The following is a 23,267-nucleotide window of genomic DNA, read 5'->3' on the forward strand; positions in this document are numbered from 1 at the left end:
AAAAAGGTTTCTAACCAACAGAGGGGTGAGGTTGTGGAACAGACTACCAGTAGGAGTTGCGGGTACCCACAACTTATTAGTTTTAAGAGACAGCTGGACAAATTTTTGAGTGCAACTGTATGATGGGATTGTTTGTGATGACAGGAGGCAGGGCTTAACAGCCCTGAGGCTCACTTCTGGTTTATATCTTATTTTCCTAAAAGATCATGTTTCAGAGGTTCAGCCAGCCACTGGCAGTGGGTCAGGAAGGGATTTCTCCACCTCCAGTGTATTCTTGGGCAGCGACAGGGGTTATCTCCTTCCCTGAAGCATCAGGGAGATAGAGATTGAGCTGTGGTCTTCCCTGTCAGATGTCCTGAGGTGGTACCAAGCATTCTCTCATTCAGGTCCTTGGCTGACGGGTTCTTGCTCACATGCTCAGGGTCTAACTGATCGCCATATATGGGCTTGAGAATAGTTTTCCCCCTGGCTCAGACTGGTAGTGACCTGGGGCTTTTTTGTCTTCCTCTGCAACATGTGGGTGCGAGTCACTTGCCAGGATTATCTGCGTACATCCCAATTAATCATTTCCCTGCCATTGCAGGGGTCTTGGACACAGGGGCACCTCAGTCCCGCCTATTCTCTACCAGTGGCATGTACTAGTTTAGTCTCCTGTGAGCTGTAATACTTTGGTCTGATTAAGATTGTTGGGTTCAGTGTGTGAGTACTAGAGTGACCAGATGTCCCAATTTTATAGGGACAGTCTTGATATTTGGGGCATTTTCTTACATAGGTACCTATTACCTCCCATCCCCTATCCTGATTTTTCACACTTGCTATCTTGTCATCCTAGTAAGTCCTGGGTGGTGTTGGTGGCCTATGATATACATGAGATCAGACTAGATGATCTGGAGATCCCTTCAGGCCTTGAACTCTATGACTCTTCTTCCCTACCACCAGATACAAGTTCCAACACCACATGCTGTCAAACCCTATCTTTACTCTGCCAATGATGCCTACTTGTTCACTTCTTAGCATAGGAACTCTAATGCTTGACTGAGGTTCTTAGCTGCTCCCATAATATAAATAGTAAATAATAATGTTATGTCCTCACTTACCCCTTTTAGAAAAAACAAACAAAAACAAAACAAATACAAAACAGACCCTCAGCTTACACTATGGCCTCTTCCTGCTTCTCCTTCTATAGTACCATCTTGGACTGGCTCCTGCCCTGTGGTGCAGCCATCTCTAGACATCATGCCAAGCCTCCATTCTCCCCTAAATGCTCCTCTCTCTCCTATTTCCCTTCCAGACTTCTCTTCATGTGAGAATGTAAAAACTCCTCTCCTCTTGGCTCTTCTACTTCCCACAAACTCCTTAAATGTCTCCTCCTCCAACCTTCCCTTCTCAAGACTTTCCCCCAAATTCTAAGCTTTCCTATATCAGAAGCTCCCAAACTCTCTCCTCCAGCCAGCTGATGCACAAAGCAGCCTCAGTCTCACCTCTTCTCCCCTGCCCCACATTCCTCCAAAGCCAACCACAATTAGTCATGGCAGGAGGAAACATATTGCTGTTCCCCCTGATAGTTGTGACCATGACTATGGCCTCTTTCAAAACAAGTGGCCTGGATGCTAAGTCACAGACTTTTCATTGTAGTATCAGATTCTGATTCCTATGAGGACCCTTTTTTTTTGGTCTTCTGCTTCAACTTTAAGTCAGACTTATAGTCTGCTTTTGGGGAGCCCAACCCTACCCTGATGCACCTTCCCCAGGACCAGACTGCTCCAGGTAACATCCTTGAATATAAATCACACTCAGAAGAGGAGTCATGGTCTGTTCCAAGACACCACAAGCAACTTTCTAAAAGGGGGACATCTTCCCAGTTGCATCTGAGCCACCTCTTGAACAAATCCACAAAAGGAAAGAAAAATTACAAACAGAATCCTGTGAGGTGAAGACAACTCTATTCACCGTATAAAAACTTCATTTTAACTTAACATTGGAAGACAGCAAACGATAATAGAATTATAAAACTAAACTAAAATATATTCAATGTTAAACATAGTGGCTACAATGTATGTGTCTTTAAAAAGAATATCAGGGTTAGCTCTTCAACAAACAAAAGCAAGAAAGGAATGGATAATTAGAATAAGTGCTTATTTAGAATTTTACCTGAGGGTGTTCCCCTCACTCATGAACTGAGAGCACAGACCAAGAATGGATACCTATTATAAATTACTTATTTTTGGAGAATCACTATGTTTCTAACTTTAGTTAATAAAATAAATTATTGTTATTATGCACATTCAGGATAGAGAATCAGTAAAATGTAGACCAAACTCTGCCCTCTCCACAAAGTAAGTAAAATTCACATTTTTTACTTTGTAATATGCCTTACCATAAAAATCAAGATTGCTTGAGGAGGAAAATGTATCACCTGAATAAATATAATATAGTTTAAAAATAGGTAAAACTGAAATTCTCTTGATATATTTCCTACACTAGCCAGTTATCAAACTTGGATTCTAATCATGCTGATTACAAGAAGCACCTAATTAAATACTTTTAATGAATTTCTACTGAACTACTTTGGGTGACTAATCTTAAGCATATCAAACATATCTAGAAGAAAGAAGACAACTTGATATGTTACATAATATGACACACAGTGCTTGTTATGTAAGCCCTTTAAATGTTAATTTTTTATTAAAAAGTTCCACCCTTCTTGTCAACATATTATTAACAGCAAAATGAGAACTAAAGCTAAAAACATTTCATTTAAAGTAGTCAAATATAAGGTGAGGTCTTGCACAACATCTAATGACACATATGGCCTGACAGAACTTGTGCTGGATAAAAATGCCAAAACAGACTACTTTCCAGGTTGTCAACTTCCAGCGACAGATATTTATTAACTAATTAAATGGTCTTATCACATTCTTGTCTAACTGAAACTTAATGTGAAATAACTACAACACAATTATAGTGCACAATACATTTTAGGTGCTTCATTCATTTCCTACAGTGAAAACAAATGTGAAATTCTGAAGGTGAGTGTAACCCAGCATGTATGCATATTGTACTCACGGCTATGTGGGACTTTTCCTTTGTATATTATTACTGGCATTTGCAATACCTGAAAGCTTGCACAGTACTTGATTTTTGCTGTTCCAAATTTAGCTGTGTAGATTTTGTGAAATCATTTTATGACAATCTAGCTTATTGTTTTCCTTAGGAGATAAAATTTGCACCCTCTAGAGTAAAGAAGAAAAACACCTGACCTTGAAGGGTTTGGACACCATACCAGACATGCCAACACTCCCTAAGTTTTTGTAATCCTCCCAATTTTTATACGTAATTATGAAATTACTAATTCAGGTTTAAATCTCTGAATTTTGCAAGTACATACATTATAAATATAAAAGATATGTGTGTATGTCACTCACCACCAGTCAAGTCTGATGAACACAGCAAATAGGGTGCAGCCATGGGGGGCATTATTCTCCACCATGAGGATAGCTCAGTGGTTTGAGCATTGGCTTGCTAAACCCACAGTTGTGAGTTCAATCCTTGAGGGGGCCATTTAGGGATCTGGCACAAAAATTGGGGATTGGTCCTGCTTTGAGCAGGGGGTTGGACTAGATGATCTCCTGAGGTCCCTTCCAACCCTGATACTCTATGATTAATAACCATCCATCAGGCACATGTGCAGATCGTGCAGTGAATGGGTTGGGAGTGCTGCTGGATTCACTGCCCATGCCACAATCTGCATGTTGTGTGCTAACTACCCCATGTGGACCCTGCTGGACTATTGTTAACACTCTAGGTATCAATGAATCCAGCGCACCAAACCGCATTGACAATTGCTGCAGCTTGTCCCAGATCAGACCCTCACTGCGCAGTCTGTGGGGGAGGAGAAGCTGGAAGGGCAGGAGGAGATGGCGGTGGCAGCAGAGGTGGCGAGAGGAAATATTACAGAACAGGGAGAAAAGGACGAGGATCATTCTGGGAAGGAGGTTCAGGCCTGGGACTGGCCAAGGTAATTAAGGGCCCTAGGTGGCACAGGAGTGCAGCTTTCCGAGGACCAATTCTCTGCTTCTGCCTGTTTGGGGACGAGGGTTAGGGGCACAGTGGGGATGGCAGGTTCCCCCCATTTGCCTTAGATAGGGAAAGGAGGGAGGAGAGGTCCCAGTTTTTCCGAGGTGGGGGAGGGAAGGGGAAAAGGGGGGGAGAGACATCCCAGTTTCTGCAGGGAGAGGAAAAGGGGCAGGGGAGAGAGAGGTCTGGCTTTCTAAGAGGAGAGGTGAGGGGAGAGGAGGCGAGGAGGAGACAGATGTCCAAGCATCCTCCCTAATTCTTTTCATAAACAAACCTAAAAGTCTCAGAGCAAGGTTGGCATCTCTGCGATACAACTTTAGTAGTAGCAAAATAAGAAAATGCTTTCCCCCAGTACAACAGGCTGGCTGAACACCTGACTTCTTCAATACATCAATACATCATTAGTTTTATTGCAGCCAATATTTTGGTCCTCCAGCAAACTCAGAGAAAATAGACATACTTCTCAAAAGGAATATCCTATTATTGTAAATATTTGCAAATACTGTTGCTTCCACTGTATGTTCAGTATCCTGATGAATTATCACTTCATAAATAACAGCATGGTATTAGTGCTGAATATCAGGCTGAAAAAATGAATTGGCATTGACACCAAGAATTTGAAGGCTTATTGCCTTTACTACTTGATTGGAAGACTACTTGCACTGGCTGGTAAGAAAGCCCTCAGAAGTAGACATTTTTAGTACTGTTTTTTCAAACACGTACTGTTCAGTACAGCTAGGTTACCACCACAATAAGAGTAAGTTGAAGCAAGTTTAGAATGCTTCAGTCTATTTAGAATCAGCCTGGCAACTAGTAGTAGTTTATTTCTTATGCTATTAGGAGAAAGAAGAATTATTAACATCATAAAACCAGCAATGATATTGAACACCACCAAGGGCTCATTTCTATCCCGATTCTGCATCACCTTAAATAAGTGTGAAAAACTCAACAGTTGCTATGACCCAAACTAAAGAAATTTCATCTTGTTGTTTATAGCAGCACCTGCTATCCAAGTTATCATTCACACTCTGCATTTCCAAAATCTAATCTGGATAAAGAATTAAGTATTGAAAAATCATAGAAAGAATTGTTGGAGAAAAAGAACTGAGCAACATATTCTAAGTTTAAGAAAAACTGGAAAAGAAAAAGGAAGTATGCTGCTGTGCGTATTCTACCTGAAGAAAAAATATTTTAACTTAGGCCCGGTCTACACTACGGGGTTAGGTAGAATTTAGCTGCGTTAGGTCAATTTTAAAATGACTGCGTCCACACAATCAACCCCGTTCCATCGACTTAAAGGCCTCTTAAAATCGACTTCTGTACCCCTCCCCGGCGAGGGGAGTAGCGCTAAAATCAACCTTGCTGGGTCGAATTTCGGGTAGTGCAGACACAAATCGATGGTATTGGCCTCCGGGAGCTATCCCAAAGTGCTTCATTGTAACCACTCTGCACAGCACTTTGAACTCCGATGCACTAGCCAGATACACAGGAAAAGCCCTGGGAACTTTTGAATTTCATTTCCTGTTTGGTCAGCGTGGCGAACTCAGCAGCACAGGTGACAATGCAGTCCCCACAGAATCGCAAATGAGCTCCAGCATGGACCGAAAGGGAGACACTGGATCTGATTGCTGTATGGGGAGAAGCATCTGTGTAGGCAGAACTCCAATCAAAGAGAAGAAATGCAAATAAATTTGCCAAAGTCTCATAGGGCATGTTGGAGAGCGGCTACAACAGGGACACACAGCAGTGCTGCGTGAAAGTTAAGGAGCTGAGGCAAGTCTACCAAAAGACAAAGGAGGCAAATGGTCACTCTGGGTCAGAACCCCATACATGCCACTTCTATGATTAGCTGCATGTCATTCTTGGAGGGGACCCTACCAATACCTCACCACTGTCCGTGGACACCTGCAAGGGGGGAGTCTCATGCAACAGGGAGGAGGATTTTGTGGATGAGGAGGTGAAGGAGGAGGAGAATGCGCAGTAGGCAAGTGGTGAATCCGTTCTCCCCGGCAGCCAGGACCTTTTCATCACCCTGGAGCCAATACTCTCCCAAGCCGGGATCCCTGACCCTGAAGCCGGAGAAGGCACCTCTGGTGAGTGCACATTTGTAACTACAGTACAGGGTTTAAAAGCAATAGTGTTTAATGTTTGATTTGCCCTGAAGAATTGGGATGCATTCGTGGCCAGTACAGCTACTGGAAAAGTCTGTTCACATGTCTGGGGATGGAGCTGGAATCCTCCAGGGATATCTCCATGAAGCTCTCCTGGAGGTACTCTGAAAGTGTTCTGGAATCATTGCAGCACAAAGCATGGCAGCGAATGGTCCTGGGTTTTGGTCGCATTCAAGCAACATTTGGTCTTTATCTTTCTGTGTTAGCCTCAGGAGAGTGATATCGTTCATGGTCACCTGGTTGAAATAGGGGAATTTTTGTAAGGGAACAGTAAAAGGACCCCATTCATGCTGGGCTGTTTGCTCTTGGCTAAAAGGGATCATCCCGGAGAATAGCCACGTGGTGTGGTGGGGGGAGGTGCACATCCACCCGAAAACCACAGTCCCTCCTTTTAAATGTGAAACCCAACCCATTGCTTGCTATGGGAAAGAATGGCGCTGCAGTTTGAAACCATTCCCACATGTTATGCGTAAGAAGCCAACCCCATGTACCCTTTGCCTTACCATGGCTGCATGGAAACCGAATTCTGTTGCCCAGCTCTGTGTGATGTGTCACCATACCGGCAGGCGCTCAATATAAAAGGCAATATGAGACCTTGTACCTAAAGCACATGTGCTGTCTGCTGTGAATTGCTTGATTCACTGTGAAAGAGTCTCCATTTTGCTCTCAGAAATGTATCATCTTAAATTTTACTCTCCCTTTTTATCTCCCCACAGATGCAAATGTTTCTAGGCTCCCCCTATCATCTCTGTCCCTGAGGTTATCGCAGATTAGAAGGCGAAAAACACACACTTGCGATGACATATTTTCTGAGCTCATGCAGTCCTCTTGCACTGATAGGGCACAGCTGAATGCATGGAGGCATACAGTGTTAGAGGCTAGGAAAGCATTATGTGAGCGCGAAGAGCAAAGGCAGAAGCGTGAAGAGCGAAGGCAGGAGGTGATGCTAAGGCCAATGGGGGAACAAATGGACATGATGAAGTGTCTGGTGCAGCTGCAGGAAAGCCAAAAAGAGCACAGACCCCCGCTGCATCCATTGTACAACCGCCCAAGTTCCATTCCCTTCTCATCCAGAAGCCCAAGAATGCGGGAGGTGGGGGAGACTCTGGGCACCCAGCCACTCCACTCCATAGGATGGCTGAAGCAACAGAAGGCTGTCATTCAAACAGTTTGATTTGTAGTGTGGCTACAATAAGCAATGTGGCTTTGTCTTTCCCTCCTCCCCCACTCCACCCCACCCCACCTACCTTGTCAGTTATCACCCCTTTTTTTTTAATTAATAAAGAAAGAATGCATGGTTTCAAAACAATAGTTACTTTATTTTGAAGGGGGGAGGGTCGTTGTCTTAAGAGGGAATTAAAATCAACAAAGGGGGCAGGTTTGCATCAAGGAGAAATACACACAACTGTCACACCGAAGCCTGGCCAGTCATGACACTGGTTTTCAAAGCCACTCCGATGCGCAGCGCACCTTGCTGTGCTCTTCTAATCGCCCTGGTGTCTGGCTGCTCAAAATAGGATGCCAGGCGATTTGCCTCAACCTCTCACCTCACCTCACATCTCCTTACTCTCACAGATATTATGGAGCACACAACAAGCACTAAGAACAATGGGAATGTTGGTTGCGCTGAGGTCTGACCTAGTCAGCAAACAGCGCCAGAGAGCTTTTAAACGTCCAAAGGCACATTCTACCACCATTCTGCACTTGCTCAGCCAATAGTTAAACTGCTGCTTACTATTGTCCAGGCTGCCTGTGTATGGCTTCATGAGCCATGGGAGCAAGGGATAGCCTAGGTCCCCAAGGATAACTATTGGCATTTCAACATCCCCAACGGTAATTTTCTGGTCTGGGAAGTAAGTCCCTTCTTGCAGCTGCTTGAACAGCCCCGAGTTCCTAAAGATGCGAGCGTCGTGTACCTTTCCCTGCCATCCCACGTTGATGTCAGTGAAACGTCCCTTGTGATCCACCAGTGCTTGCAGCACCATTGAGAAGTACCCCTTGCAGTTTACATACTGGTTGGCAAGGTGATCTGGTTCTAAGATGGGGATATGCGTTCCATCTATCGCCCCACCACAGTTAGGGAAACCCATTGCAGCAAAACCATCCACTATGACCTGCACATTTCCCAGAATCACTACCCTTGATAACAGAACGTCAATGATTGCATTGGCTACTTGGATCACAGCAGCCCCCACAGTAGATTTGCCCACTCCAAATTGATTCCCGACTGACCGGTAGCAGTCAGGCGTAGCAAGCTTCCAAAGGGCTATCGCCACTCGCTTCTCAACTGTGAGGGCAGCTCTCATCTTGGTATTCCTGTGCTTCAAGGTGGGGGAAAGCAACTCACAGAGTTCCAGGAAAGTGGCCTTACGCATGCGAAAGTTTTGCAGCCACTGTGAATCATCCCATACCTGCAACACTATGTGGTCCCACCAGTATGTGCTTGTTTGCCGGGCCCAGAATCGGCGTTCCACTGTATCAACCAGCCCCACTGCCACCATGATGTCCCAATTGCCACAGCCCATGCTTTCAGGAACATCTGTGTCCATGTCCTCATCAAAATTGTCCTCGTGCTAGCATCTCTTAGCCTGGTTCTGCATATACCTTCCGCATTATCCTGGAGTGTTTACAATGCTCACAACAGCAGCGGGGAGCTGAGCGGGCTCCATGCTTGCCGTGATATGACATCTGCATGGAAAAAAGGTGCAAAACGATTGTCTGCCATTGCTTTCACGGAGGGAGGGGCAACTGACGACATGTACCCAAAACCACCCGTGACAATGTTTTTGCCCCTTCAGGCATTGGGAGCTTAACCCAGTATTTCAATGGGCAGCAGAGACTGCGGGAACTGTGGGATAGCTACCCACAGTGCACCGCTCTGTAAGTCAATGCTAGCCATGGTAGTGAGGACGCACTCCGCCGACTTAATGCGCTTAGTTTGGACATACGCAATCGACCGTATAAAATCAATTTCTAACAATCGAGTTCTATAAAATTGACCTAATTTTGTAGTGTAGACATATCTTTATTAGTATTTTCACAAACTTCTTAATTAAGTAAACACAATCAACTATGTGGGACTATTTTGCCATCTTGACACAGATATATCTAAGGCTTTAGAAAAATGAATAATGAGTCATGGAAAGTCTAAAACAATCTTGTCACATCTATAGTGACAGGTAATATTAAGTAGGGCATCCACTCCAATCTGCTGTTACTGCTTATCTAAGAATCTCTCTTCCCTCTAGTTTCCCTTAGTTTCGGTCTTTATCTCTCCCCTTTTCATCCAGAAGATGCAGATATGGCTCATGAAGCTGACCATGAAAAAATTATATTAATTGCTTGTTGAACATTTAGTAAATACTTTAAAGATAATGTATTAGTTCTTTAGATTTTTTAAAAACTAGTTGAAATTACTTTTTATAGAGCAAATAATTTATGTATGATGCACAAGAGACTGAAGAGAATATAGTAGTATAAAATAAATAAATACACAGGGGGAGTTGTTAGAATCAAACAACAAGAGTTATAATCATTTTCACTTTATCTACTTCTATTATTCTGTGTTCTGACACAGCATACCCCATTCTTATAAATCAATGACAGTTATTCCTCTTCCTTCTCTACCTTTTTAGCAGTCATAAAAAATATCTCAATCATTTAAAAATTCTACATGGACTTTATGAACCTGAAAATCTTATTGGGAATACTCACAAGTTTGATTGTCTAAAGCTCTATCAGGTCCAAACACTATTTCATACACAGTAATATTTTTAACTTTTAAATGTAATGCGTTATGAATTTAGTGCTTGTAAGAGGTGTGATGTTGACAACCCTGGGTCTGCAAATCTCCATTTTTACCCAAAACAGATACAAAATGAACTGGAGCAGTGCAATTTTCACTACCATGTCAATATGCCTCATCCTTTACTTGGATCTAAGGGTAGTTCAATCTTCATACTTTTTCAATCCCTGGCCTTTCTGCTGAGGCTGCCCACGAGGGAGCATACTATAACTATACTGGTGCTTTTAGGCTCCTGGCCACTGAAAACTGGAGGGGAACGAGCAAAATCATTTTAAATGGGCTAACAAACAGCCATCACATGGCAACAACCTTCCGTCACTATTGATCTGGGCTGGATCTGATTCAGTCACCTATAGAAGAAAAGCTTTATATCTCATTAGTAATCACCGAAACCATCCACCAAGAGCATTGAATTTTAATGACTCAAAGAATAAAAAATGAAGAACCTACATTATGAGATGTTACAGTAATTAGATTCATTCTCTAAAATAGATTACCTTGAAGAGATCATGTAGAAGATTTCAAAATCATGGATGACACTATTCAACCACTGAAACTTTGTCTACACCAGAGAAATTTGGTATTGTTTGGGCACCCTACCATGATTGTAACCAACTCTAAAACCAAGTGACTACACACTAAAATTCTCCTAATGGTGCACAGACACTTATTCACACCACCATTTGGATTACATTTGATTTGAGCAAGGCTAACCGCTCTGTAGTCTTCAATGTCATGCTCTCTCCAGAGGTGCATTGGCACTCTGGATATGAATCACTAGTATGATAGTGCCAGTGGTGCAAACAGTCTGCCCTCTGCCATTCAGCAGTGGACTGGTCACTCCCTAGATGGTTTTTCTCACTACTCTATGCAGGAATCAAGTTTCGCAGCAGTAAATTTCCTGTACAAATAACGATGTACCACTATGGAGGTCATTTGTACGCTATTTTCACAGATATCAACCTCTTCAACAGCAGTCTATTTCATATTGCTTCAATCACTAGCAAATCTCAGAGGTAGCGTACTATGAGCATACTGCCAACTGGCCTGAGGCTGATGTGAGGGCATTGGTGACCATGCTGAGACCATCTAGCTCTGCAGTTCTCAACTAGGGGTATACATACCCCTGAGGGTACGCACAGATCTTCCAGGGGGTATATCAACTCATTTAGATATTTGCTTACTTTTAAAACAGGCTACAAGAAAAGCATTAGTGAAGTCAGTACAAACTAAAATTTCATATAGACAAGGACTCGTTTATACTGCTCTATATACTATACGCTGAAAGGTAAGTACAATATTTATATTCCAATTGATTTATTTTGTAATTGTATGGTAAAAATGAGAAAGAAAGCAATTTTTCAGTAATAGTGCGCAGTGACACATTTGTATTTTATGTTTGATTTTGTAAGCAAGTATTTTTTAAGTGAAACTCGGGAGCACACAAGTCAAATCAGACTCCTGAAAGGGAAGCAGTAGTCTGGAAAGGTTGAGCGCCACTGATCTAACTAAACTCAGCAATAAGGAACACTTTGGTCTATGACAAAAGTATATGAGCAACTAGCTGGGATGAGCATAACTCACAGTGGCAAAAAGTGCCATGAAAAAATCTAGGGACTTATGGTCTCATACAAGACTAGGGACAATTGTAATATATTGTGTGCAGAGAGGAGAAGATGTCTAACCTTTGAGGACCTGGACTAAATTCTGGACTCATCCTTCTACACAGCCTGATGTTCTAAAGAGCACATTGGTTCCAGGTAATACTGTCAGAAGGGATGAAGAGAAGGAGAAGGAGGACTTCAGCTCTGAAAACTAAGTAGATCAGAGAGACGAGGAACTGGGTTGGAAGATGCCTGAGACCTTGCTGGGATCACAAGATCTGTTTTGAAGTCCCAATACCCAGATTTGGCTAGGGAGATGAAGGCTGTCAGTTCAAAAAGAGGAGGATGATAACTTGGGGGGCAAAAGAGCCTTTACATCAGGTATGCAGCATTTTATTTTAGCATGTACTAATAATGGCTGAAAGAACAGAAGGTGGAAATGTCTACCTGTCCCCTTGCTCCTCCAGGTAGCTGCAAGTGTGAAGAACCTCTGAAAATGAGAACTTATGTAGGTTAAATTTGAAAATGTTTGGTTTTTAAAACATACAGAGGAGATTGAAAGTTATGGTGGAAATGTACAGAGGTGGAATTAAGATGAAGCACAAAAGGAAGAGCTATGTTGGTTTGTCTGGCCCTTTTCTTTCTTTTAAGTTACTTTGTTCATTTTCTGCAGTGTTTTAAATTTTAATCCAATTTTAAAAGCCTCAACTTCAGCTTTATTTCACGGTCATTAACTGAACTATAAACAAATATTAAAGAATAAATTCTAATTAGAAATGTAGCACACACACAAAAAATCTACTCATGTACATATATGGACTAGCACATAATATTACTGGTCATTTATTTATGTCTCCACAATCTTAATGACAGCCATTAATCAGAATATTTTATAAAAATTAGAAGTATGGATGCTAAATGAAAGAAACATGTTCCACTGACGGGGCATACTAAGAAATTTTAAAAAAACAAACTGAACTTCAAATTTTCAGTCTTTCTCTTGCTTGTTTCTGCAAAAAAGAGAGAAATTTTCCCATTGCACTTCATTATACAAACAAGCATGCAACAAGACAAAAACCTGATCTACAGGAGCCATATCTTATCCTGCAAGCTGTACATACATTTTAAGTGTATAAAACAAATTCTCATGCTTACACTTCTGAACTGTCCCTCACTATCTTTAAACTCCATGCCCTTTTGTCTCCACTGCAAACATGTGAATCTTTCAGACAAATCTAATCCTCAGCATGCATACTTTTATTTTAATTATTTTTCCTTTGCTTACTTTTTTGGGGGTATTCTTTCCTATACTTAGAATCATAGAAATGAAGGGCCAAAAGGAACCTTGAGAAGTCATCAAGTCCAGCTCCTTGTGCTGAAGCAGGACCAAATCAACCTAGACTGTCCCTGACCTCCAATGACGGGAATTCCACAACCTCCCTTGGAAGCTTATTCCAGAACTTAAACTGCTCTTACAGTTAGAACTAACCTAAATCTCCCTTGCTGCAGATTAAGCCCATTACTTCTTGTCCTACCTTAACTGGACATGGAGAACAATTGATCACAGTTCTCTTTAGAACAGCCCTAAATGTATTTGAACACTTAGAATCATAGAATATCGGGGTTGGAAGGGACCTCAGGAGGTCATCTAGTCCAACCCCCTGCTCGAAGCAGGACCAATCCCCAATTTTTGCCCCAGATCCCTAAATGGCCCCCTCAAGGATTGAACTCACAACCCTGGGTTTAGCAGGCCAATGCTCAAACCACTGAGCTATCCCTCACATCCTTATCAGGTCCCCCCTCAATCTTCTCTTCTCAAGACTAAACTTTAACCTTTCCTCATACGTCAGGTTTTCTAAACCTTTTATCATTTTTGTTGCTGTCCTCTGGACTCCTTCCAATTTTTCCACATCTTTCTTGAAGTGTGGTGCCCAAAACTGGATACAATCCTTCAGCTGAAGCCTCACCAGTGCTTCATAGGTTTCACCTCACCAGGTTTCATAGCCCCGAAACCTTTTCAGCAGTACTACCATCTAATCAATTTATTCCACATTTTGTAGTTGTCCATTTGATTTTTCCTTCCTAAGTGTAATAACCAGCTTTAATTTTTTCACAGCCTTGTGAATGAATGTATTTCAGCATCTAAACCTGAGTTTCTCTCAGTAAAAAATTACAGCATTCTCCTTTACATGTTGCTTTATCAAAATTGTATTTAAAATTATGTTAGTTTGGGAGCAGAAGGATAGTTTAAGCCAAACACAATGAACACGTGTTAATCAATTTAAAAACACATACAGTTTTCTCGGACAATTCGGTTTTATTTTTCTTTAATACTTAGGACAATGATTAAACTCCGGGTCTTTAATGCCTGGTGCACTGATCAATTCCTAAGGACTTTTGATGATCATTACTGGGCATGGCGCTGAAAGTGTTTCTGTCAGAGGCCGGAAGAGCTGCAGGTGGGGGGAAATTGCCTACAGGGATCCCTGACTAGCCGAATTTGCTGGTGAACTTCCTTGCCCTCCCCTGCCCTTTTGATATGCCATACCTCCCTCTACTGCTGGTTCCTAACTGTTACCTCTGGCAGAGAATAATAGTAGGGAGGAGGTGGCAGTGTATTGTGGGTAACAAGGCTGGAAGTGGAAAGTGACTGGCAGAGAGCCTAGAGCTTCTCTGTTCAAGGAGATGGACTGGTAGCGAAAGACTGCTTGCCCACTCACCTAGAGGCTTTATTTCTTTCCAGGGAACCCGGGGGATCCTTTAAAAAAGGGAACACAAAGTCCCTTAAGATAGGAAATGAATAATCACTCTTAGGTTTGTACCAAAAGATCTTTCCTGTGGGGGAAGAAATCAGAACATTGAAAGCAGAGATATTCCATTGAACATGAAAACTGGTTGACTAGCTGGAATGAATATGAAGTCCAGCCAGTTGGCTAGAATCTACCTCTGTAAAATGACTTTTTTTACTGAAACAAAGGCAGTATGATCCTTATAATAGAATAACCCGAGTGGGAGAATTCACAGGGAATAAAGAAGACAAGAACCTTGACTGACTAAAGGGAAGCATAACGACTATTCAATAAACGAAACATAAAAATCAAAGGCTCTCTTATTCAGTTGACCTCTATTAATATATTCATATTAGTATAAAATTCATATAGGTTAGAGCTGGAAAAGGCCTATTAATTTTTTCTGCCTCCATGTCAGTGTGGAATTGCTCCCCATTGAATATTCATTAGTGTTTTGTCTAGCTGAGTTTTACATGTCCCAAGTGATGACTTTCTATATTCTTTAAATATATGGTTTGTCTTTTATACCAGATGAAGTTTATTATGGTAGCAGGATCAAATGAATCTGACTTGTTGGAAAACTTTCAGGAAACTTCCTTCTCTTTTCAGTAAAGGTCTAATACTTTTGAACTATTCTTCTTGATGGCCTTCAAACTCCACATATATCCTCTGGTCTCAGTCTCTAACTCAAGCAATCAGCGTGGGACCTTTAATGGTGCAAGCCACTGTTTTATACTCCTTAGGCTGAGTGACAGTCCAAAAGCAATAAATGTACTGGTCTGTCGTTGAGGAATTTATTTGGTTCTATTTTCTTCCTCTTTGCTCCAGAGGTACTGACAAAAGAAGAAGACCAAATAGCACCATAAATAACATTATGTAGCAGCAATGCCATAAGTTTCCATCAACAAGGCAGAAGAAATGCTGGAGAATTAATCAGTGAACTGGATATAGCAGAAAAATATTTCTTTTAGTTGCTGCTGCCTGGAAGATTGAAGAGGAGGAATTGGTGTGGTGAGGGTGCAGAATATGCTATTTTATATATTAAATTGTTGAAAATAAAGCTACCTCTGAGAAGATAATGAAAATGATTTTCTTGTTTAATATGATTTAATCTTTGTCAAATTGTGTTTTTCATTTGGAGAAATTGGAGATATTTTCACAAAGGCTTCTTACAAATAAAATCAAGAGAAAACTTTATAATAGGCAGAATTTAACTTATTGTTATATAGAAATGTTATTTGCAATATATTTTCCAGCTTTACTTAATAATTAAATGTTTCAGCTATTGTAAACATAAAATTCAAACTGTTTAAAAATAACATCTACATCTTTTTCCAAATTAAACCTCAAATATGCAAGCTTAGAGTATCATAAATATACATGCATATTATATTTTTGAAATACAGTGGAGTCAGCAGCAAACTACAACATATTCACTAAAAACGAGAATCTTGAGCTTCATAGAGCCAAAGAACAGTGGTACGACTAACATTTCAACATTACTCATAAAAAGGCGTACTAAGAATATTTATCCCAAATTATCGACTTGTGTAAGAATCAGAACAATGGTACCTATTATTAAGACATCAAAAGTCACCATATAAATGATTTCGTTGTAGGAATGATATGAGGACTAACTTGTTCAACTCAAATGAAAAATACTTCATTGGCATACACAGTCTCTTAAACCTAAATATAGCAGAATTCCTTGGGATACCAAAAAAATCTATAGCAAATATAGTAAGAGGAAAAGGGGAAAGCCTGGCCTGTGCAAAGTAAAACTATTTATGATGAATGATGGAACAGGTTTGACTCTGCAGCAAATTAAAATTTCTTTTAACTACACTAAAGAGGCAAATGAATGATATTCTGCCAGGGGTTGAAGCTGCATACCCCAAGGAACTGGTAATGGTACTGGGAAATGGAGTCTTTCACATTCAGGTTGCTGGTTAGGACCTACCCATGGCAGGTAGGGACAAAACGTTAGTATTATATGACAACTGTTTGATAAAAAGAAAAGGAGTACTTGTGGCACCTTAGAGACTAACCAATTTATTTGAGCATGAGCTTTCGTGAGCTACAGCTCACTTCATCGGATGCTGTAGCTCACGAAAGCTTATGCGCAAATAAATTGGTTAGTCTCTAAGGTGCCACAAGTACTCCTTTTCTTTTTGCAAATACAGACTAACACGGCTGTTACTCTGAAAACTGTTTGATAGTCTCCATGAAATAGGTTGGTAGTTTCAGTCCTGTTCTTTATGGACAGAAGTCAATATCACAGTTGGTACCTTGTCCACAGCCTCAAAAGAAAGGCAAAGGATTACTAGAGTACCTCTAATCCCTACAGACAGTTACTCCAGGTCACACAAGAGGTACACAGGAGGCAGGTGGTGGGGGAACTGTATTGGACGTCCTGTGCCCATTCTATGAACAACCAGATGTCTTCAGTTTCCTGTAAAGTCAACCTCCCATCTTTTAGTTTAAAATTTTGGATACTAAGTTCATATAATATACACTGCACATTTGAAAAAAATGGTAAAAAGTTGCTCAACTTTAAGGAAACTGGTCAGCTCCCAGTTAATTATAAGCAGAGGAGCAGCTCATTTCCAGGATTTCAGTGATACCTGTAGGCAGTACTATGCTGGGAAGGAAGGACGGTCTATGGCTGCTAGGAGGAGGGTCAGCATCAGGATGCTAGCTTTTGGGACTCCCCTTTCTGGGAATCATGCCCACGCCCAACTGTATCTTTCAATGAGACCTTCCTCTGACTGCAGCCAAGTCCCACACCTCATCCCAGGAAGCAGCAGGGGAGAGAGGCATATGCCTGGAGCAGAGACCAGTGTGAGAACTTTCCCTGGCATGAATCCCAGAGCAGTTCCTAGCCGAAGATACAGGCAGCTGTTTATGACATGTTGAAGGTGCCAAATGATAGTGAGGCAGCCCACAGGTTCAGGTGGAGGGAAGCCTCGACATAGCCAAAGCAAGGGAGAGTCTAGGTGTATTGGCATGAAGGAATTATCAAGACAATAGGATGAGACCTGTTTCGTAGCCATACCCCTTTCAGTCTAAAGTGCCCAGGATACGTATAGTTGATCTATGTGCAATTTTCTGAAGACAAGTATACTGATCCTTGAGATGCCCTACTCTAACTTCTGCTATTCCTCATACCATGTGATCTTATTAAGATTTATTTTTAAAAATATGGTCATTTAATAAAATGTGTTAGGCAATTAGCATGAAAAGCTCAGCTTTAAATGGAAGTCTTAGTTGAACAACGAAAATAACTTAATTTCTAAGTTATCTGTAAATTTCTTCCAAGGCATTAAAAAATATATCCTAAAGGGAAATGTCAGGGTAGGCATAATTTTAAAATATTTCTTTACCTTTCTTCAGGCTTTCATTGTTATTATTAAAAAAGAAAATCAATGGAGGCAAATAGAAAACTACCTAAATTTTAGCTGTGACAAAATGAAACTTACAGACATACTGTTCAGCTGTGTTATTATTATTATTCATGTTCATATGTCTGGTATATGTTTGACAAATGAATGTGTTAGGTTCTTAGGAAACACAATGAATCTCTACCCACTCCATAGGAATGAAAAGACCCATCCTTAAGAATCTTTACCAAATTAATGAAAAAAATACATTAACTTATCTATATATAAAAACAAAAAATGTGAAGCTAACAGGATATGTGCTGAACTTCACTACCCAATTACTTGTTTTTTGTCAAATTCTATTTCCCCATCCTTCATTTATTTGTTGTTCACTTTAATTGTGATCACTTCAGGGGAGAGACCTTGTCTGAGGGAACTGGGATTATATAGTCTGCGGAAGAGAAGAATGAGGGGGGATTTGATAGCTGCTTTCAACTACCTGAAAGGGGGTTCCAAAGAGGATGGATCTAGACTGTTCTCAGTGGTAGCAGATAACAGAACAAGGAGTAATGGTCTCAAGTTGCAGTGGGGGAGGTTTAGGTTGGATATTATTATTAGGTTGGAAAAACTTTTTCGGTAGGAGGGTGGTGAAGCACTGGAATGGGTTACCTAGGGAGATGGTGGAATCTCCTTCCTCAGAGGTTTTTAGGCCCGGCTTGACAAAGACCTGGATGGGATGATTTAGTTGAGCTTGGTCCTGCTTTGAGCAGGGGGTTGGACGAGATGACCTCCTGAGGTCCCTTCCAACCCTGATATTCTATGATTCTATGATTCAGATGTGTCTGTAAAACTACTAACATATTTAATTGTCTAGCATCTAAAGTAATAAATTGCAAAAGCGTACAAGAGACTGGAAATAGAAGGGGCTAATTACATAGCCTGCACCTTGCGTCTCACAGCCATGAAAAGGCTATACATAAATATCTGTTTGTATTCAGTGGGTTCAGAACTCCTGCAGTAGCATTAATGCATCTTGCATTAATACACTGTATCAGTAAAGCTAAGAAGTAAGAATAAAACAAATAAAAGTTAATATTGGAGCTATAAATCTAATTTGAAAGTAAAAATGGTTTCTGTTTTAATGATTTATACCTTTTGAATATTCCTGGACATCTAAAGAGGGGGCATTCTTATGGTTCTGTAAACATATGCTGCATGTCAAGAAAACTATATTTTAATACATAATATAGCCCCATAAATAGATTATATTTGAAATAGCCCTAAGATAGAACAAATCACAAAGAGGTTAATACATGTGTTAAACCACAGAGCTAAAGTGTAGAAATAACATTCTTCTGACATCATGAATGAATGTCACTTTTATACTTTTAGGGGAGAATTTACATAGACATATTGAAATTGAAGGCTATTCTTGTATATCATGTTTTTGTGGTTTCCATTATCCTACCCTTCAATGTATTTTATGGGACTTTTTAAGGAGAATTTTGGATATTCTTTCAATATTTCTTCAAATGGAAGGCTGAAGGAATTACTTTGGCATATTTCTATGTGTGGAGAAGCTCACTATGAGATTGGAAAAAAAACTACTCAGCATTCCCTCACCATTAGCAAAATGCTGGGATTGTGCATATGTAAGCCAAAGAAGAAAGGGAATATGATTAAAATGCAGCATAACATGATAGCATGGCACTTTTTATCTGAATCTGATTGCCTCTCTTATGGCGTGATCCAACTTCTATTAAAGTCAATGGAAAGACTGCTATTGACTTTAACGGGCTTTGGATCATACATAACCTTAATATTGTGGAAGACTGGGAATTGAGAAATGGGTACAATATATACTGAATTTCTCCAAAAATATTCATGAGATGAGAAGAATGTATCACTCAACTGCAAAATTATTACAAATTTAATATATCGTTTTAGGCATTAGTCTTAATGGTAAAACTAACTAATGGCCATTGGAAAATCATGGAGCATGGCTTTTCTCTGTTTGTGTATACAGTATCAATTTAGCTTTTCTTCTAGCTCTGTTTTAGAATTTTTAATTTTAAATCAGTTGTAAACAGTTTGGATCTGTGTAATCTCTTACCATATAGAAAATATTGAGTTTACTCGTAGAGAATCAGATATATTTTATATTTCCACTAAAGTGCATTATGGATTCAATTTAAACAACAGGTACGCTATATTTTATGACTGGTTAAATCATTAATCAAGATAAGTATTTGAAAGCACACGGATTTGAGTTTACTGTGCTGTTGATTACCCAGCAACCATTCACTACAATCATTGTTAGTAGCTGAGCACTGTTCCTGGAGACCATGTGCTACCTTAGCATATGTTCTTTTCATACACTGCTTCAGATGGAAAATTAAAGACTCCAAACAAAACATTTATGTCCAGATTTTCAAAAGAACTCTGCACCTGACAGCTTCAAATTAGTCACCTAACTGACCATATTTTAAAGGTGAGTGGAGCCGATTTTGGGCGTTGAGCATTTTTGAAAATCTGCTCTTTATACCAGGAAAATAAATCCATTTGGTATTCAAACTTTTAAAATTTATTTTTACATAAAGAAGTAGTAACTATTATCTGCAAAAAGTTATTTCAAATTATCATGAAAGGGCAAAATGTGTAAATAAATTTAATTTATCCAGCCTGGCAAAATGCTCAAGAAAACTAGCCAGCTCAGGAACAAATCTACTACACACTCTTTTTCATGCACTCTTTCCCCTCCCATTCTTAACATACAGCTACATTTAAATACCTGGATATTCTCTTTCTCAGACTCATACACACACTTTATACACCTGCATTTCACACACACACATACCAGACAAGCCCCATCCCACCATTCACTCATTATTTAGCCCTCTGACTCAGTCACAAATACCCTGACTCACTTCTGTTTGTCTCTCTCACTTAGCCTTCAATCACTCTTACCCAATTCACTTTTCATTCAGTCAGGTTTCCACTCATCATTCGCCAACTCATCTTTTTCTCCCTCGTGCATGTTAGAGAGGAAGGATGGAGCAGTGGCTAGGGTACTAATTTGGGACATGGAAGAACAAGGTTCAACCTCCTAATCTAAGTCCTACACAGACTTTCTATGTGACCTTGGGTAAGTCAGTCTCTTTGTGCCTTAGTACCCTTCTGTAAAATGGGGATAACAGTACTTCCTCAAATTAAAAAGATTGTGAGGAACTCATACTATGGTAATGGTGACAATAAGTACCTAATTACTAAGTACCTAAGTATATAATTTTTCTCCTATTTCCCTTCCCTCAGAAATTCATCATTTCTGTTCCCTGCTGCATCACATTTTATGCCCCCCCACCATCAAGCCTCCTCACAGCTGCATAGTCCCCCTCAGCCCTCAAAAGTCTTCCACTGAGGAGGGCAACTGAGAGAAAAGAAAGCTAAAACTGCCCACAAACAGTAAAAATCATGAGCAGTGGTCTCCTAGCTTACACTGCTCCTTCCCTGGAGCCATGGAAACCCCTTTGTGATTGAGCCTTTGAAAGCTGGATGGGGCAGGACAAAGAGTCAGGGATCAGTTACCCTTTGCTGCATGCTTTTCTAAAACACCAGTGGAAACAGTGCTTGAACAGCTATTGGAAGTTAACATTGCTTGAAACAGATCTGCCTGTCAAGTGGGCTGTTGCTGATCTCTCGGGGTCGGCTGAAACAGAGAGACAGAGTTGCAGGTCATCTGCATATTGGTGGCAATCAGTCCCTTGCGCCTGGGCTATCTTCCCCCTACAGCTCACATACCTTTTAAACAAAAGTGATGACAGAATGGAATCCTGCAGGATGCTACAAGAGATCAGTTACACCTGGCTGCATGCTCAGAGTAGGTGAGCAATTTCCCAGCGCAACCCTCTGACATCTCTCAGAAAGAAGAAAACCGGTAAAGAAAACCAACAAAAAACCCCAAATACATTCCCATCCAGCACTGCCAGGCTTTATGCCATCAGCAAAACCTCATGGTTAATGGCATCAAAAGACAGCTGTGAAGAATCAGCATGGAAACCCACTCTTTGTCCATCACTGAGAGATTAATCAATAAGAAACAGTTTCTGTATCATATTGAGACGGTCAGATCTTACACCTGATTGACAGAAATCAATTAAACCTGAGCACTTTGGTTAATGCCAGAGTTGCCTTGTCACTAGCTTCACAAAAAGCTTGCCACAAAAAGAGGTCAGAAGCAGGGAGACCGTAAGAATGTCAGCGTCAAGAAGTGGCTTCTTGATCAATGGCCCAAACATCTCTTCTGAGGAAGCTGATAACTCTTCTCTCATGAAAGGCAGGGTAACAATCTTAATTAGTGGTCGACGCACTCTCTCTCCCTTTTAATTTTGCTAGGTTTACAAATTACAGGTACCAGCCTGTCTTCAGCACATCTAGAACGTCAGTGACTGAAATTTAAGAGATGACGTGTTATTTGTCCCTATCAGACACAAAGTTATCCTCACAGATAGACCCAAAAGATAGCTCCTTTCAGAAGGAAATATTTGATTATTTCCAGGAAATTAGCAGCCTAAATTCAGCAACCTGTCTACCAACCAGTAGAGCAGATGCAGAAGCATGGTGGAGTAGGGTGTAAAATGAAGCCCAGCAAGGGCCACCCCTCCACCCCAGCACCACTCCAGACTCAAAACTGAGCAGGGGAGAAGGCCCAATCGGGTGGCACTAAAAACCAGATGGTACTTCCCACACCACAATACGGTTGCAGGTAAAAACTACAGGGGGGAACCAGCTAGGGACTCCAGCCAGTAGGAACAGCTGCAGAAGCAGCCAAAGCAGGGACTTTCGGACATTCAGAGAACTTTCTACAGTTCTGACTGGACTTTATAGGCTTTATGCTGACTGGCTGTTTCATCAAACCCTCCCCCATAGCCTCCTCATCTCAGCTTCACTCTACATATGCCCCTCTTACCCTTTTCTTCCCTTTCAACCCACCTTCCCCTTTCTTTCCATTTAGCTGATCTGCCAACAACACCCACCAAAATGAAAACAAACCCATGAAGCTACCACAATGTCTACTGCCATCACACTGTTTGCACTGCTTGTTACCCTTTCCCTACGCTGTGTTTGTCTTTTCTATTTAGACTGTAAGCTGTACATTCATTGACCATCTACTACTCTGTGTTTATACAGTTCTTAGCACAATGGGGCCCACAGTTCTTAGCACAATGGGGCCCCATTCTTGTTTGGTCCTTAGGCACTACCATAATAAACATGATTAATAATAATAAATAATAATACCACCACCCAGAACTATTCCACTGGATGAGACTTTGTCGATGCCTTCATAACAACCACAACATGACATTATAAATACCTTCTACCCAGAATAGATTGGATTCAGAATGTGATGTTTTTCATTTGTGTTCTATCCTCATACATTTCAT

General features: G+C 40.8%; 1 protein-coding gene across 4 annotated transcripts in view; it reads right to left on the minus strand.

The window, feature by feature from the left end:
• The window catches only part of ELP4 (elongator acetyltransferase complex subunit 4), a 268,889-nt gene that overhangs the window by 38,458 nt on the left and 207,164 nt on the right, over window positions 1-23,267 (minus strand). Inside the window, exon 10 of one of the 4 annotated variants that reach the window (XM_073347770.2) lies at window positions 8,760-8,936. The exons of the other annotated variants lie outside the window; for them this stretch is intronic. Coding sequence (XP_073203871.1) covers window positions 8,832-8,936 — 105 coding nt within the window. The 3' untranslated portion in view covers window positions 8,760-8,831. Of the gene's footprint in view, window positions 1-8,759; window positions 8,937-23,267 lie in introns of those variants that run through there. 4 annotated transcript variants of the gene reach the window in all.

Source organism: Lepidochelys kempii, chromosome 6 (assembly GCF_965140285.1).
Source record: "Lepidochelys kempii isolate rLepKem1 chromosome 6, rLepKem1.hap1, whole genome shotgun sequence".
Taxonomy (NCBI): Eukaryota; Metazoa; Chordata; order Testudines; family Cheloniidae; genus Lepidochelys; species Lepidochelys kempii.